The following is a 14,202-nucleotide window of genomic DNA, read 5'->3' on the forward strand; positions in this document are numbered from 1 at the left end:
TAGGAGCGCAGTGATAGGGGAGGGGACCCCACTGACTGACAACACTGCACAGAAATAATTTCACTGATCAACAGCGGCCCTCAGTGTCCAACATATTTACATCAAAAACCTTTGGGAAATAATTTAACACAGTACAGGATTATTTCCTTTCCAAACTGATCCATATATACAAACCACTAGCTAAACACTTCACTGCAATCTAAATACATTAACGTTCCTAACTACAATTATATGCTAGTTTTATAGCCTACTAAAGAATACCACTATCCCACCACTATCCACTATCCAATACCACTATCCCACCACTATCCCAAACTCAGATAAGATCGTGCATAACAATTATTCCATGAAACAGTCTTGCAAACCATGGCTTAACATTACAAACCAATACCTATGCATGTTGAAAGTAATATGCTTCGTAAAGGCTAAAATCTATAGCGACATTTGGTCAATAGACAGAGGTACGAAGAAGGGATTATATACACAGTGTGAGTGAGCGAAGCAGCCCTATGCTGCTATGAAGACACAAGTGTCGCTGTCCACACAGGGCGGTGCTGAAGCAACATTGCAACACTACAGAGTTACAAATAAATCACAAGCACTAACACTCAGTTCGAAATAGGCTACATCTCTAAAATCACAGCACACATACAACACGAACCTAAAACCTTTTATAGGTTACTAAAACAATACGTAATCCTTGATTTACTGCTATAAAATAGAGAAGAGGGAGAAACCATCTACTGAGATACCGATAAAAAAAGAGTGAGGAACCAGGGTAAAACAGTTGAGAAAAAGTTATACAAACAAACTTATTGGACAGATGTACTGCAACAAAATGAGCTACTTTATTTAAACTCCAAGAAACTCACCTCTAGTGGAGAGTCTGGTTCATCCGGGATGTTCTGTTCACTCTGCATCCGCTGCATCGTCCCTGTACAACTGGGGTCCATTATCAGTACGTTCTGACTACAGGGTCTGACGAACTTACAGTCACTCTTTCTGGAGTCAGTCGTCCTGCACACCTCGTAATTGTACACGTGCTGTAGAGTTCCTGTCCCCAAGGTGTCTGCGTAACGCGGTGGATAATACGGAATAACCGGGAGACTGGAATGATAGAGGACGCGAGACTGTCTCCATCTGTATATTTTCACTGATATAATAACCACTAAACATGTGATGAACAGAAATGAGACTACAGCCAAAGCCAAGACTAAGTAAAAAGTCAGGTTGTCATTGTACTCCTTGTCGTGCGTAAAGTCAGTGAACTCCGAGAGCACTTCAGGGAAGCTGTCCGCCACCGCCACGTTAACATTGACTGTAGCTGAACGAGAGGGCTGCCCGTTGTCCTCCACTACAACAATGAGCCTTTGCTTCACAGCATCTTTATCATTGACTTGGCGTATAGTTCTTATTTCTCCATTCTGTAAACCCACTTCAAAAAGCGCCCTGTCTGTCGCTTTCTGCAGTTTATACGAGAGCCAGGCATTCTGTCCAGAGTCCACATCAACAGCCACCACTTTAGTGACAAGATAGCCCACATCTGCAGAACGAGGCACCATTTCAGACACCAGAGAGCTGCTCGTCTGGACTGGATACAGAACCTGAGGCGTGTTGTCGTTCTGGTCAAGGATGCTGATTTTGACTGTGGCATTGCTGCTGAGAAGCGGGGAGCCTCCATCTTGAGCTTTAATATAAATCTCAAATGATTTAGTTTGCTCAAAATCGAAGGAGCGCACTGCTTGGATGGAACCTGTCTCCGCATTAACAGAGATGTAGGACGATATCGGATTCCCATTAAATTGAGAATCTATGAGCATGTAGGAAATGCGTGCGTTCTGACCCCAATCTGAGTCGTGAGCCTTCACAGAAAACACTGACACCGCCGGAACGTTGTTTTCCGTCACAGTGGCAGAGTATAAACTCCGCTCAAAAACGGGCGCATTGTCATTAACGTCTGAGATTCTCAGTGTGATGGTTTTACTGGCCGAGAGGGGCTGGATACCCTCATCTACGACGGTGAATGTAATGTTATATTCGGCATTACGCTCTCTGTCCAAAACACCATCTGTCACAAGGGTGTAATAGCTCTTTAGAGACGACTGGATGGCAAACGGGATCTTGGTATTTATCGAACATTCTACCTTTCCGTTTTTACCAGAATCTATGTCTTTGACATTTATTATAGCCACGGTTGTGCCACTGATCGAATCTTCAGATATTGAACTCGAGAATGACGTTAGTGTAATCAAGGGGACGTTGTCATTCACATCAATAACGTCAATGATTACTTTTGTGGAGTCCATTTGTCCTCCTTGGTCTTTAGCCTGTAAACCGAGTTCATATTGCTTATTCTTTTCATAATCAATTTGGCCAGTTACTGTTATTTTGCCTGTATTCTCATCCAAAGAAAATAATTCTGCGACGTCAGGAGGTACACGAGCAAAATGGTAAGTGACATGACCGTATGGCCCCTCATCTGCGTCAGTGGCACTTACAGTAGTCACTACAGTGCCTGTGGCTGCATTTTCGGTAACAGACGCTTTAAAAATCGGATGCATAAAAATGGGGCCATTATCATTGGCATCAAGCACAGTTATGTGTATTTGAAGTGCTCCAGATCTCTGCGGGTCCCCGCCGTCTACAGCAATCAAGGTGAGAAGCAGGTTATCCCTCTTCTCTCGGTCTAAAGGCGCAAACAGATACATCTCCACATATTTGCTGCCATCGGGACCAGTCTGGATTTTAATGCTGAAATGATCAGTAGGGTGCAAGGTGTAGCCTTGCAGTGTATTGATACCGACATCTGGGTCTGTCGCACTCTCCTGTAATATCCTCGTACCCGGCAGAGTAGACTCTGAGATTTCTATTTGAATTTCTTTTTCAGTAAAGAAGGGCGAGTTGTCGTTAACATCTAGTATTTCCACCACAATGCTAAGCAGCTGCATAGGATTCATCATAATCATCTCGAAGCTCAAGCTGCAGGGCGATGTCTGTCCGCATAGCTGCTCCCTGTCTATCCTCTCTCCTACGACCAGTGTCCCTTTGTCTACATCCAACCTAATATACTCGCTGCTATCGCCGCTAACAATGCGAGCATCACCCGATTTCATTCGTTTAGCGTTAATTCCTAAATCCTCCGCAACATTTCCAACAAACGAGCCCTTTCTCATCTCCTCTGGGATAGAATAACGAATCTGCCCGTGAATAATTTGGGCGAGGAAAACAAGAATAAAGGCATGTACTTGCCGTTTAAGCGAGCGTCCATTTCTGGCAGAACCCGTGGACTCAAGCCAAATCATCGAATTCCACATGGTAAAATGTCAAAGAAGACCACACAAGCTATATTCAAATTCGATGAAACACATCTGGTCACTGTTGAAACTCTAAGCTAGAATCCATCAATGTAATAGCTCGTGTCAACAAAAAAAGGATAGTGAAAAAAGAGCGCATTCGTGCTGAGCCCTCACTCTGACACTGAGGGAATATGGGAGGTACTGAGGAGGGTACAGCAGTGTTCACATCGGTTCAAGTATGATTTTAAGACCAACAGCGGCCCGCAGAGTCCGATATGAAAATAGTTGGTCACTCAATATAATGACGTGAGAAACGCATGCAATCATATTCTCTAAGTTATCAACGACACATGTACTTAAAGTATTACAAACAACGAAACAGTTGTTTGAAGGAGAAAGACCACAACGGGATAGATGATGTAAAAGGCAAACACCACTTTACGAATTATCTTTCAAACCATGATAAATGACCTGGTTCAAAACACCAGGAGCACAATGTCAGCATAAGACCCTTCACCCATGCCGCAAGAGGACGTTAGGTGACATTTCAACATTCTCTGATGTTTTACTATGAAACTTTGGACATATTGATTAGATGTATTTCAATGCAAGTTGCTATAATTTAAACTCATTAAACTCACCTCTAGTGGAGAGTCTGGTTCATCCAGGATGTTATTTTCACTCTGCATCCGCTGCATCGTCCCTGTAGAACTGGGGTCCATTATCAGAACGTTCTGACTACAGGGTCTGACGAACTTACAGTCACTCTTTCTGGAGTCAGTCGTCCTGCACACCTCGTAATTGTACACGTGCTGTAGAGTTCCTGTCCCCAAAGTGTCTGCGTAACGCGGTGGATAATACGGAATAACCGGGAGACTGGAATGATAGAGGACGCGAGACTGTCTCCATCTGTATATTTTCACTGATATAATAACCACTAAACATGTGATGAACAGAAATGAGACTACAGCCAAAGCCAAGACTAAGTAAAAAGTCAGGTTGTCATTGTACTCCTTCTCGTGCGTAAAGTCAGTGAACTCCGAGAGCACTTCAGGGAAGCTGTCCGCCACCGCCACGTTAACATTGACTGTAGCTGAACGAGAGGGCTGCCCGTTGTCCTCCACTACAACAGTGAGCCTTTGTTTCACAGCATCTTTATCATTGACTTGGCGAATAGTTCTTATTTCTCCATTCTGTAAACCCACTTCAAACAGCGCCTTGTCTGTCGCTTTCTGCAGTTTATACGAGAGCCAGGCATTCTGTCCAGAGTCCACATCAACAGCCACCACTTTAGTGACAAGATATCCCACATCTGCTGAACGAGGCACCATTTCAGCCACCAGAGAGCTGCTAGTCTGGACTGGATACAGAACCTGAGGCGCGTTGTCATTCTGGTCCTGGACTAATATTCTAACAGCGACCACTGAACTGAGAGGTGGAGACCCTCCATCACGGGCAGTGACGTTGAATTGAAACGACTTTATTTGTTCATAATCGAATGACCTAACAGCATGGATGGCGCCATTTTCTGAATTTACTGAGACAACAGAGGAAGCAGTCACCCCGTTAACTTGTTTATCATCGAGAAAGTAGGAGACGCGGGCATTTTGACCCCAGTCAGCATCACTCGCTCTCACTGAGAATATAGAAAACCCTGGCGAATTGTTTTCCTGAATAGACTTACTATATACAGGGTGATCAAACTTGGGTGGGTTATCATTCACATCTGATACTTTAACAGTTATGTTCTTATTGCTGGAGAGAGGCGGAGTCCCTTCATCTGAAACTGTAATGGTGACGTTGTACTCAGACACGGTTTCTCTATCCAATGTGCTATCAGTGACTATTGTATAATAATCCGTTAACGATGACTCTATTTTGAACGGAAAATCTGCGTTAATATAGCACTGGACAACACCGTTAATTTCAGAGTCTGCATCTTCGACATTAATTACAGCTACAGTGGTTCCAGGGGGAGAGTCCTCAGGAATCGAGTTTGAAAATGACATAAGCTGTATTGTTGGAACGTTGTCATTTTCATCAGTAATTTGAATAACAACCTTGCACGTATCAGAGAGGCTACCACTATCTTTTGCCAAAACATTTAATTGATAATATTTTGTCTTTTCAAAATCCAGTTTCCCGACCACTTTAATCTCTCCAGTTTCCACGTTGAGCTCGAACAGCTCCTTCGCCTCTTTAGCAACATGAGCGATGGAGAAAGTGACCTCTCCATTCACCCCTTGGTCTGCATCGTCTGCGCTAACGGTAGTTACAAACGTACCAACAGGGGAATTCTCATTCACATTAGCTTTGTAAACGGGCAGGCCACAAACTGGTGCGTTGTCATTCACATCCATGACAGTAATATCGATGCTGACAGTGCCAGATCTCTGAGGCTCCCCGCCATCAGTCGCAGTCAGCACCAGCGAAAGCGTCTCCTGTTTCTCCCTATCTAACGGGTTGTGCAGGATCATCTCGACGTATTTAACTCCATCTGGTTGGCTGTGTACCTCTAATTTAAAATGATCTGTCGGTTTTAGTGAATAATTCTGTATACCGTTGACACCAACGTCAGGGTCGACGGCACTCTCAATAGAAAATCGTGCCCCAGACACGGCAGATTCACTGATTTCCAATTTGATTTCATCCTTTGGAAAGGATGGTGTGTTATCGTTAATGTCACGAACCTCTACTGTAACTCGATATAACTGAATGGGGTTTTCTATGATAAGCTCAAAGCTGAAGCTACAAGGCGTGGTCTGTCCGCAGAGCTCCTCTCGGTCGATTCTCTCTTTAACAACGAGGAGCCCTTTGTCTCGGTTCAGAAAAACATACTGTCGCGCTCCTTTTGTTATAATGCGAGCTTTACCGGACACTAATCTCTTCACCTCCAAACCCAAATCTCTACCAATGTTTCCAACGATCGACCCCTCTGACTGCTCCTCTGGTATGGAATATCGTGCCTGCCCAGTTACAGAATCTAGGGCGCTCAGACAAAGAATGTAAAACAGTACTTGCCACCGGCCTCTGCGCCCTGTCGTACACCAATCACCCATTCCACCGAATAAAAACAGATTACCCTTATATTTACTGTTTTTGGTTGTATAATATCGATCATCAGCACATCCAGAAATTATAAAAAAAAATAATCGACTGTATTTCCCATTGAAACGAAATACAGTAATCCGCGAGGACGTTAATACCAAGAGCTCTCCGTCGTTTGAGAAGGTCTCTGTGTGCGTCGATCAGTAACAGAGAATATAGGATGGGCCACTGCGCCACCCAGAGAGATGAATAACCTGTAGACTATCATTGATCAACAGCGGCACTCAGAGTCCGAACACGGCAAACGCACTATAGAAACGATGCTACAGTATCCAAATGTATTACACAAAACGTCAACCAATAATCAATGACGCACAGCGCAAGACAGCTAAGATGTTAATGCAAAATCGAGCATTGACAACTACAGCATTTACAATGTGCTTTAGGAAAAATAGAATTCACAATAGCTACAAAATAGGATATTTTTTAATTTTTTTATAAACTAATCGAATATATTTTAGGATTTGTCAGGCTACTAAGCACCATCGAACAACAACGGTCTAAGGCTGCAACACCAGGGAAGTGGACAGCGACAGTGCGTATGTTGCACATGTAATCTTCCCAATTAATATGTGATCTTTCCTCTCAGGAACTAATCATCAATGCAATAGTGTTTTACCTACAACCTAAAAGTTTGAGAACTGTATACTGTTTAGCCTAATCATTTTTACGCATGAAGTAGGCCTAAATCACATACAATTACACTCGTTCAGAAGTCAACAGTTAAAAGGAGGCAATGCATACACTGTAGTGAGATGAACAGTCCTATGCTCCCTATCAAGACAAAACAGACGCTGTCCACATTGAGGTCGTGCTTAAAAAAGCCGTACAACGCTACAACCGTTCTATCACTTAGCTTTTATACTGTGTTTGAAATTATTTTTCTGGAAATTCAACAGGCATACTACACAAATCAGAGCTGACCAAAACACATGTTCGACTTCGTTACAAAAATATATATACATAACCTTTGATTTACCAAAAAGAAGAGAGATGATGAGAAATGGAGCCTTCATTCTCCAGAATAAAACAGCTGAAAATAGAATGTTTTTAAAAAACTGCAAGACAATGGGTTTTCTACAACAAACTCACCTCTAGTGGAGAGTCTGGTTCATCCAGGATGTTCTGTTCACTCTGCATCCGCTGCATCGTCCCTGTACAACTGGGGTCCATTATCAGTACGTTCTGACTACAGGGTCTGACGAACTTACAGTCACTCTTTCTGGAGTCAGTCGTCCTGCACACCTCGTAATTGTACACGTGCTGTAGAGTTCCTGTCCCCAAAGTGTCTGCGTAACGCGGTGGATAATACGGAATAACCGGGAGATTGGAATGATAGAGGACGCGAGACTGTCTCCATCTGTATATTTTCACTGATATAATAACCACTAAACATGTGATGAACAGAAATGAGACTACAGCCAAAGCCAAGACTAAGTAAAAAGTCAGGTTGTCATTGTACTCCTTCTCGTGCGTAAAGTCAGTGAACTCCGAGAGCACTTCAGGGAAGCTGTCCGCCACCGCCACGTTAACATTGACTGTAGCTGAACGAGAGGGCTGCCCGTTGTCCTCCACTACAACAGTGAGCCTTTGTTTCACAGCATCTTTATCGTTGACTTGGCGAATAGTTCTTATTTCTCCATTCTGTAAACCCACTTCAAACAGCGCCTTGTCTGTCGCTTTCTGCAGTTTATACGAGAGCCAGGCATTCTGTCCAGAGTCTGCATCAACAGCCACCACTTTAGTGACAAGATATCCCACATCTGCTGAACGAGGCACCATTTCAGCCACCAGAGAGCTGCTAGTCTGGACTGGATACAGAACCTGAGGTGCGTTGTCATTCTGGTCCTGGACTAATATTCTAACAGCGACCACTGAACTGAGAGGTGGAGACCCTCCATCACGGGCAGTGACGTTGAATTGAAACGACTTGATTTGTTCATAATCGAATGACCTAACAGCATGGATGGCGCCATTTTCTGAATTTACTGAGACAACAGAGGAAGCAGTCACCCCGTTAACTTGTTTATCATCGAGAAAGTAGGAGACGCGGGCATTTTGACCCCAGTCAGCATCACTCGCTCTCACTGAGAATATAGAAAACCCTGGCGAATTGTTTTCCTGAATAGACTTACTATATACAGGTTGATCAAACTTCGGTGGGTTATCATTCACATCTGATACTTTAACAGTTATGTTCTTACTGCTGGAGAGAGGCGGAGTCCCCTCATCTGAAACTGTAATGGTGACGTTGTACTCAGACACGGTTTCTCTATCCAATGTGCTATCAGTGACTATTGTATAATAATCCGTTAACGATGACTCTATTTTGAACGGAATATCTGCGTTAATATTGCAAAGAACGACACCGTTGCCGTCTGAGTCTGCGTCCTCAACATTAATAACAGCTACAGTGGTACCAGGGGAGAGTCCTCGGAATCGAGTTTGAATGTGACATGAGTTGTATTGTTGGGACATTATCATTTTCATCAATAATTTGAATGACAACCTTACACGTATCAGTAAACCCTCCTATTGGTCCCTCGCCAAAACATTTAATTGATAATTTTTTGTCTTTTCAAAATCCAGTTTCCCGACCACTTTAATCTCTCCAGTTTCCACGTTGAGCTCGAACAGCTCCTTCGCCTCTTTAGCAACATGAGCGATGGAGAAAGTGACCTCTCCATTCACCCCTTGGTCTGCATCGTCTGCGCTGACGGTGGTTATCAAAGTCCCAACAGGGGAGCTCTCATTGACGTCTGTTTTATAAACTGGCAGACCACATACTGGCGCATTATCATTGGCATCCAGCACGGTAATATGGATGCGGACAGTTCCAGTCCTCTGAGGCTCGCCTCCGTCAGTAGCAATCAGCATCAGAGACAGCGTCTCCTGTTCCTCTCTGTCTAACGGGTTTGCAAATCATCTCAATGTATTTACCACCATCGGCTTGGCTGTGTACCTCTAATTTGAAATGATCTGTCGGTTTTAGTGAATAATTCTGTATACTGTTAACACCAACGTCAGGGTCGACGGCGCTCTCCAGAGAAAATCGTGCCCCAGACACGGCAGATTCACTGATTTCCAAATTGATTTCATCCTTTGGAAAGGATGGTGTGTTATCGTTAATGTCACGAACCTCTACTGTAACTCGATATAACTGAATGGGGTTTTCTATGATAAGCTCAAAGCTGAAGCTACAAGGCGTGGTCTGTCCGCAGAGCTCCTCTCGGTCGATTCTCTTCTTTAACAACGAGGATCCCTTTGTCTCGGTTCAGATCTACATACTGTCGCGCTCCTTTTGTTATAATGCGAGCTTTACCGGACACTAATCTCTTCACCTCCAAACCCAAATCTCTACCAATGTTTCCAACGATCGACCCCTCTGACTGCTCCTCTGGTATGGAATATCGTGCCTGCCCAGTTACAGAATCTAGGGCGCTCAGACAAAGAATGTAAAACAGTACTTGCCACCGGCCTCTGCGCCCTGTCGTACACCAATCACCCATTCCACCGAATAAAAACAGATTACCCTTATATTTACTGTTTTTGGTTGTATAATATCGATCATCAGCACATCCAGAAATTATAAAAAAATAAATAATCGACTGTATTTCCCATTGAAACGAAATACAGTAATCCGCGAGGACGTTAATACCAAGAGCTCTCCGTCCGTTTGAGAAGGTCTCTGTGTGCGTCGATCAGTAACAGAGAATATAGGATGGGCCACTGCGCCACCCAGAGAGATGAATAACCTGTAGACTATCATTGATCAACAGCGGCACTCAGAGTCGGAACACGGCAAACGCACTATAGAAACGATGCTACAGTATCCAAATGTATTACACAAAACGTCAACCAATAATCAATGACGCACAGCGCAAGACAGCTAAGATGTTAATGCAAAATCGAGCATTGACAACTACAGCATTTACAATGTGCTTTAGGAAAAATAGAATTCACAATAGCTACAAAATAGGATATTTTTTGAATTTTTTTTATAAACTAATCGAATATATTTTAGGATTTGTCAGGCTACTATAAACATAAGCACCATCGAACAACAACGGTCTAAGGCTGCAACACCAGGGAAGTGGACAGCGACAGTGCGTATGTTGCACATGTAATCTTCCCAATTAATATGTGATCTTTCCTCTCAGGAACTAATCATCAATGCAATAGTGTTTTACCTACAACCTAAAAGTTTGAGAACTGTATACTGTTTAGCCTAATCATTTTTACGCATGAAGTAGGCCTAAATCACATACAATTACACTCGTTCAGAAGTCAACAGTTAAAAGGAGGCAATGCATACACTGTAGTGAGATGAACAGTCCTATGCTCCCTATCAAGACAAAACAGACGCTGTCCACATTGAGGTCGTGCTTAAAAAAGCCGTACAACGCTACAACCGTTCTATCACTTAGCTTTTATACTCTGTTTGAAATTATTTTGCTGGAAATTCAACAGGCATACTACACAAATCAGAGCTGACCAAAACCCATGTTCGACTTCGTTACAAAAATATATATACATAACCTTTGATTTACCAAAAAGAAGAGAGATGATGAGAAATGGAGCCTTCATTCTCCAGAATAAAACAGCTGAAAATAGAATGTTTTTAAAAAACTGCAAGACAATGGCTTTTCTACAACAAACTCACCTCTAGTGGAGAGTCTGGTTCATCCAGGATGTTCTGTTCACTCTGCATCCGCTGCATCGTCCCTGTACAACTGGGGTCCATTATCAGTACGTTCTGACTACAGGGTCTGACGAACTTACAGTCACTCTTTCTGGAGTCAGTCGTCCTGCACACCTCGTAATTGTACACGTGCTGTAGAGTTCCTGTCCCCAAAGTGTCTGCGTAACGCGGTGGATAATACGGAATAACCGGGAGATTGGAATGATAGAGGACGCGAGACTGTCTCCATCTGTATATTTTCACTGATATAATAACCACTAAACATGTGATGAACAGAAATGAGACTACAGCCAAAGCCAAGACTAAGTAAAAAGTCAGGTTGTCATTGTACTCCTTCTCGTGCGTAAAGTCAGTGAACTCCGAGAGCACTTCAGGGAAGCTGTCCGCCACCGCCACGTTAACATTGACTGTAGCTGAACGAGAGGGCTGCCCGTTGTCCTCCACTACAACAGTGAGCCTTTGTTTCACAGCATCTTTATCGTTGACTTGGCGAATAGTTCTTATTTCTCCATTCTGTAAACCCACTTCAAACAGCGCCTTGTCTGTCGCTTTCTGCAGTTTATACGAGAGCCAGGCATTCTGTCCAGAGTCCACATCAACAGCCACCACTTTAGTGACAAGATATCCCACATCTGCTGAACGAGGCACCATTTCAGCCACCAGAGAGCTGCTAGTCTGGACTGGATACAGAACCTGAGGCGCGTTGTCATTCTGGTCCTGGACTAATATTCTAACAGCGACCACTGAACTGAGAGGTGGAGACCCTCCATCACGGGCAGTGACGTTGAATTGAAACGACTTGATTTGTTCATAATCGAATGACCTAACAGCATGGATGGCGCCATTTTCTGAATTTACTGAGACAACAGAGGAAGCAGTCACCCCGTTAACTTGTTTATCATCGAGAAAGTAGGAGACGCGGGCATTTTGACCCCAGTCAGCATCACTCGCTCTCACTGAGAATATAGAAAACCCTGGCGAATTGTTTTCCTGAATAGACTTACTATATACAGGTTGATCAAACTTGGGTGGGTTATCATTCACATCTGATACTTTAACAGTTATGTTCTTATTGCTGGAGAGAGGCGGAGTCCCCTCATCTGAAACTGTAATGGTGACGTTGTACTCAGACACGGTTTCTCTATCCAATGCGCTATCAGTGACTATTGTATAATAATCCGTTAACGATGACTCTATTTTGAACGGAATATCTGCGTTAATATTACAAAGAACGACACCGTTGCCGTCTGAGTCTGCGTCCTCAACATTAATAACAGCTACAGTGGTACCAGGGGGAGAGTCCTCGGGAATCGAGTTAGTATGTGACATGAGTTGTATTGTGGGGACATTATCGTTCTCATCAATAATTTGAATGACAACTTTACACGTATCAGTAAACCCTCCGTTGTCGCTCGCCTGAACATTTAATTGATAATTTCTTGATTTTTCATAATCCAGTCTTCCCACCACCTTAATCTCTCCAGTATCCACGTCGAGCTCGAACAGCTCCTTCGCCTCTTTAGCAACATGAGCGATGGAGAAAGTGACCTCTCCATTCACCCCTTGGTCTGCATCGTCTGCGCTGACGGTGGTTATCAAAGTCCCTTTTGGGGAGCTCTCCTTGACGTCTGTTTTATAAACTGGTTGACCACATACTGGCGCATTATCATTGGCATCCAGCACGGTAATATGGATGCGGACAGTTCCAGTCCTCTGAGGGTCGCCTCCGTCAGTAGCAATAAGCATCAGAGACAGAGTCTCCTGTTCCTCTCTGTCTAGGGGGGTTTGCAAAACCATCTCAATGTATTTACCACCATCGGCTTGGCTGTGTACCTCTAATTTGAAATTATCTGTCGGTTTTAGAGAATAATTCTGTATACCGTTATCACCAACGTCAGGGTCAACGGCGCTCTCCAGAGAAAATCGTGCCCCAGACACGGCAGATTCACTGATTTTGAAATGTATTTCATCCTTTGGAAAGGACGGGGTGTTATCGTTAGTGTCACGAACCTCTACTGTAACTCGATATAACTGAATGGGGTTTTCTATGATAAGCTCAAAGCTGAAGCTACAAGGCGTAGTCTGTCCGCAGAGCTCCTCTCGGTCGATTCTCTCTTTAACAACGAGGAGCCCTTTGTCTCGGTTCAGATCAACATACTGTCGCGCTCCTTTTGTTATAATGCGAGCTTTACCGGACACTAGTCTCTTCACCTCCAAACCCAAATCTCTACCAATGTTTCCAACGATCGACCCCTCTGACTGCTCCTCTGGTATGGAATATCGTGCCTGCCCAGTTACAGAATCTAGGGCGCTCAGACAAAGAATGTAAAACAGTACTTGCCACCGGCCTCTGCGGTCAGTCGACCTCCAGTTACCCATTCCACTGAATAAAATCAGATCACCCCAATATTTCCTTCTTTTGATTATATAATATCGATCATCAGTACATCCACGCAAAAATAGAAAAAAGCAACAGTATTTCCCAGAGAAATAAATGAAAATAATCCGTGAGGACGTTTATACGAAGAGCTCTGTGTGCGTCGATCAGTAAGAGCGAATATAGGATGGGCTACTGCGCCACCCAGAGACAGAATTGACGTGTAGAGGCCGTCACCGATCAACAGCGGCACTCAGAGTCCAAACACCGCAAACGCTCTGCAGAAACTACACAATCCACATGTTTCACATGCACCAAAACGTCAACCTGCATTCAATAACGCACAGCCCATGCAAGGTACGATGTCATTGAAAAAAACAAGCATTGAAAACGTAAGTATATATTGTGCGGGAAGAATTTTTTTTATATAGACAACTACACAGGAAGACCGAAATAAGGAAATGTATAACTATAACTAACACCGAAGAGCAACGTCTGAGGGTTCAGCACCAGGACCGTGGACAGAGACAGATCGCTTGAGTGTAATGGAAATACAGTGCGTATATTTCCACATGCCATTTCCCACATACATTTGTGCTCTTTCCATTCTCTGTCGAGTCATTGTGTTTTACCAACTACCTAAAAGCTTGAAAAAGCTGTATGCTGTCCAGCCTAAGGATTTTTACACAGGTCTACCTCACAGAAAAATAACACTTGTT

General features: G+C 43.6%; 4 protein-coding genes and 1 pseudogene across 5 annotated transcripts in view; all 5 read right to left on the reverse strand.

The window, feature by feature from the left end:
• LOC135545777 (protocadherin gamma-A11-like) overlaps window positions 1–14,202 on the reverse strand; it is a 236,390-nt gene that overhangs the window by 110,469 nt on the left and 111,719 nt on the right. The gene's annotated exons all lie outside the window — the stretch shown is intronic.
• Window positions 849–3,375, reverse strand: LOC135545357 (protocadherin gamma-A5-like). Its single transcript, XM_064972971.1, has one exon. The coding sequence runs from the start codon at window positions 3,312–3,314 to the stop codon at window positions 849–851; it is 2,466 nt and encodes an 821-aa protein (XP_064829043.1). The 5' UTR covers window positions 3,315–3,375.
• On the reverse strand, window positions 3,735–6,378 carry LOC135545358 (protocadherin beta-16-like). Its single transcript, XM_064972972.1, has 2 exons — window positions 3,938–6,378; window positions 3,735–3,767 (listed from the first exon to the last, which is right to left on the reverse strand). The coding sequence occupies exons 1-2, from the start codon at window positions 6,353–6,355 to the stop codon at window positions 3,735–3,737; spliced, it is 2,451 nt and encodes an 816-aa protein (XP_064829044.1). The 5' UTR covers window positions 6,356–6,378.
• LOC135545359 (protocadherin beta-16-like) lies at window positions 7,482–9,913 on the reverse strand (annotated as a pseudogene).
• On the reverse strand, window positions 11,053–13,634 carry LOC135545360 (protocadherin beta-16-like). Its single transcript, XM_064972973.1, has one exon. It carries the CDS (start codon window positions 13,483–13,485, stop codon window positions 11,053–11,055), a length of 2,433 nt encoding a protein of 810 aa, XP_064829045.1. The 5' UTR covers window positions 13,486–13,634.

The sequence above is a fragment of the Oncorhynchus masou genome, chromosome 9 (assembly GCF_036934945.1).
Source record: "Oncorhynchus masou masou isolate Uvic2021 chromosome 9, UVic_Omas_1.1, whole genome shotgun sequence".
NCBI classification, from domain to species: domain Eukaryota; kingdom Metazoa; phylum Chordata; class Actinopteri; order Salmoniformes; family Salmonidae; genus Oncorhynchus; species Oncorhynchus masou.

Bases quoted from the DNA above. Each gene is read 5' to 3' on its own strand.
- LOC135545360 (XM_064972973.1), bottom strand. From the start codon at position 13,485: ATGGGTAACTGGAGGTCGACTGACCGCAGAGGCCGGTGGCAAGTACTG.
- LOC135545358 (XM_064972972.1), bottom strand. From the start codon at position 6,355: ATGGGTGATTGGTGTACGACAGGGCGCAGAGGCCGGTGGCAAGTACTG. The intron at 3,768-3,937 runs GTGAGTTTAATG...GTTTTGAACCAG, and splicing joins AACCAGACTCTCCACTAGAG to GTCATTTATCATGGTTTGAA.
- LOC135545357 (XM_064972971.1), bottom strand. From the start codon at position 3,314: ATGTGGAATTCGATGATTTGGCTTGAGTCCACGGGTTCTGCCAGAAAT.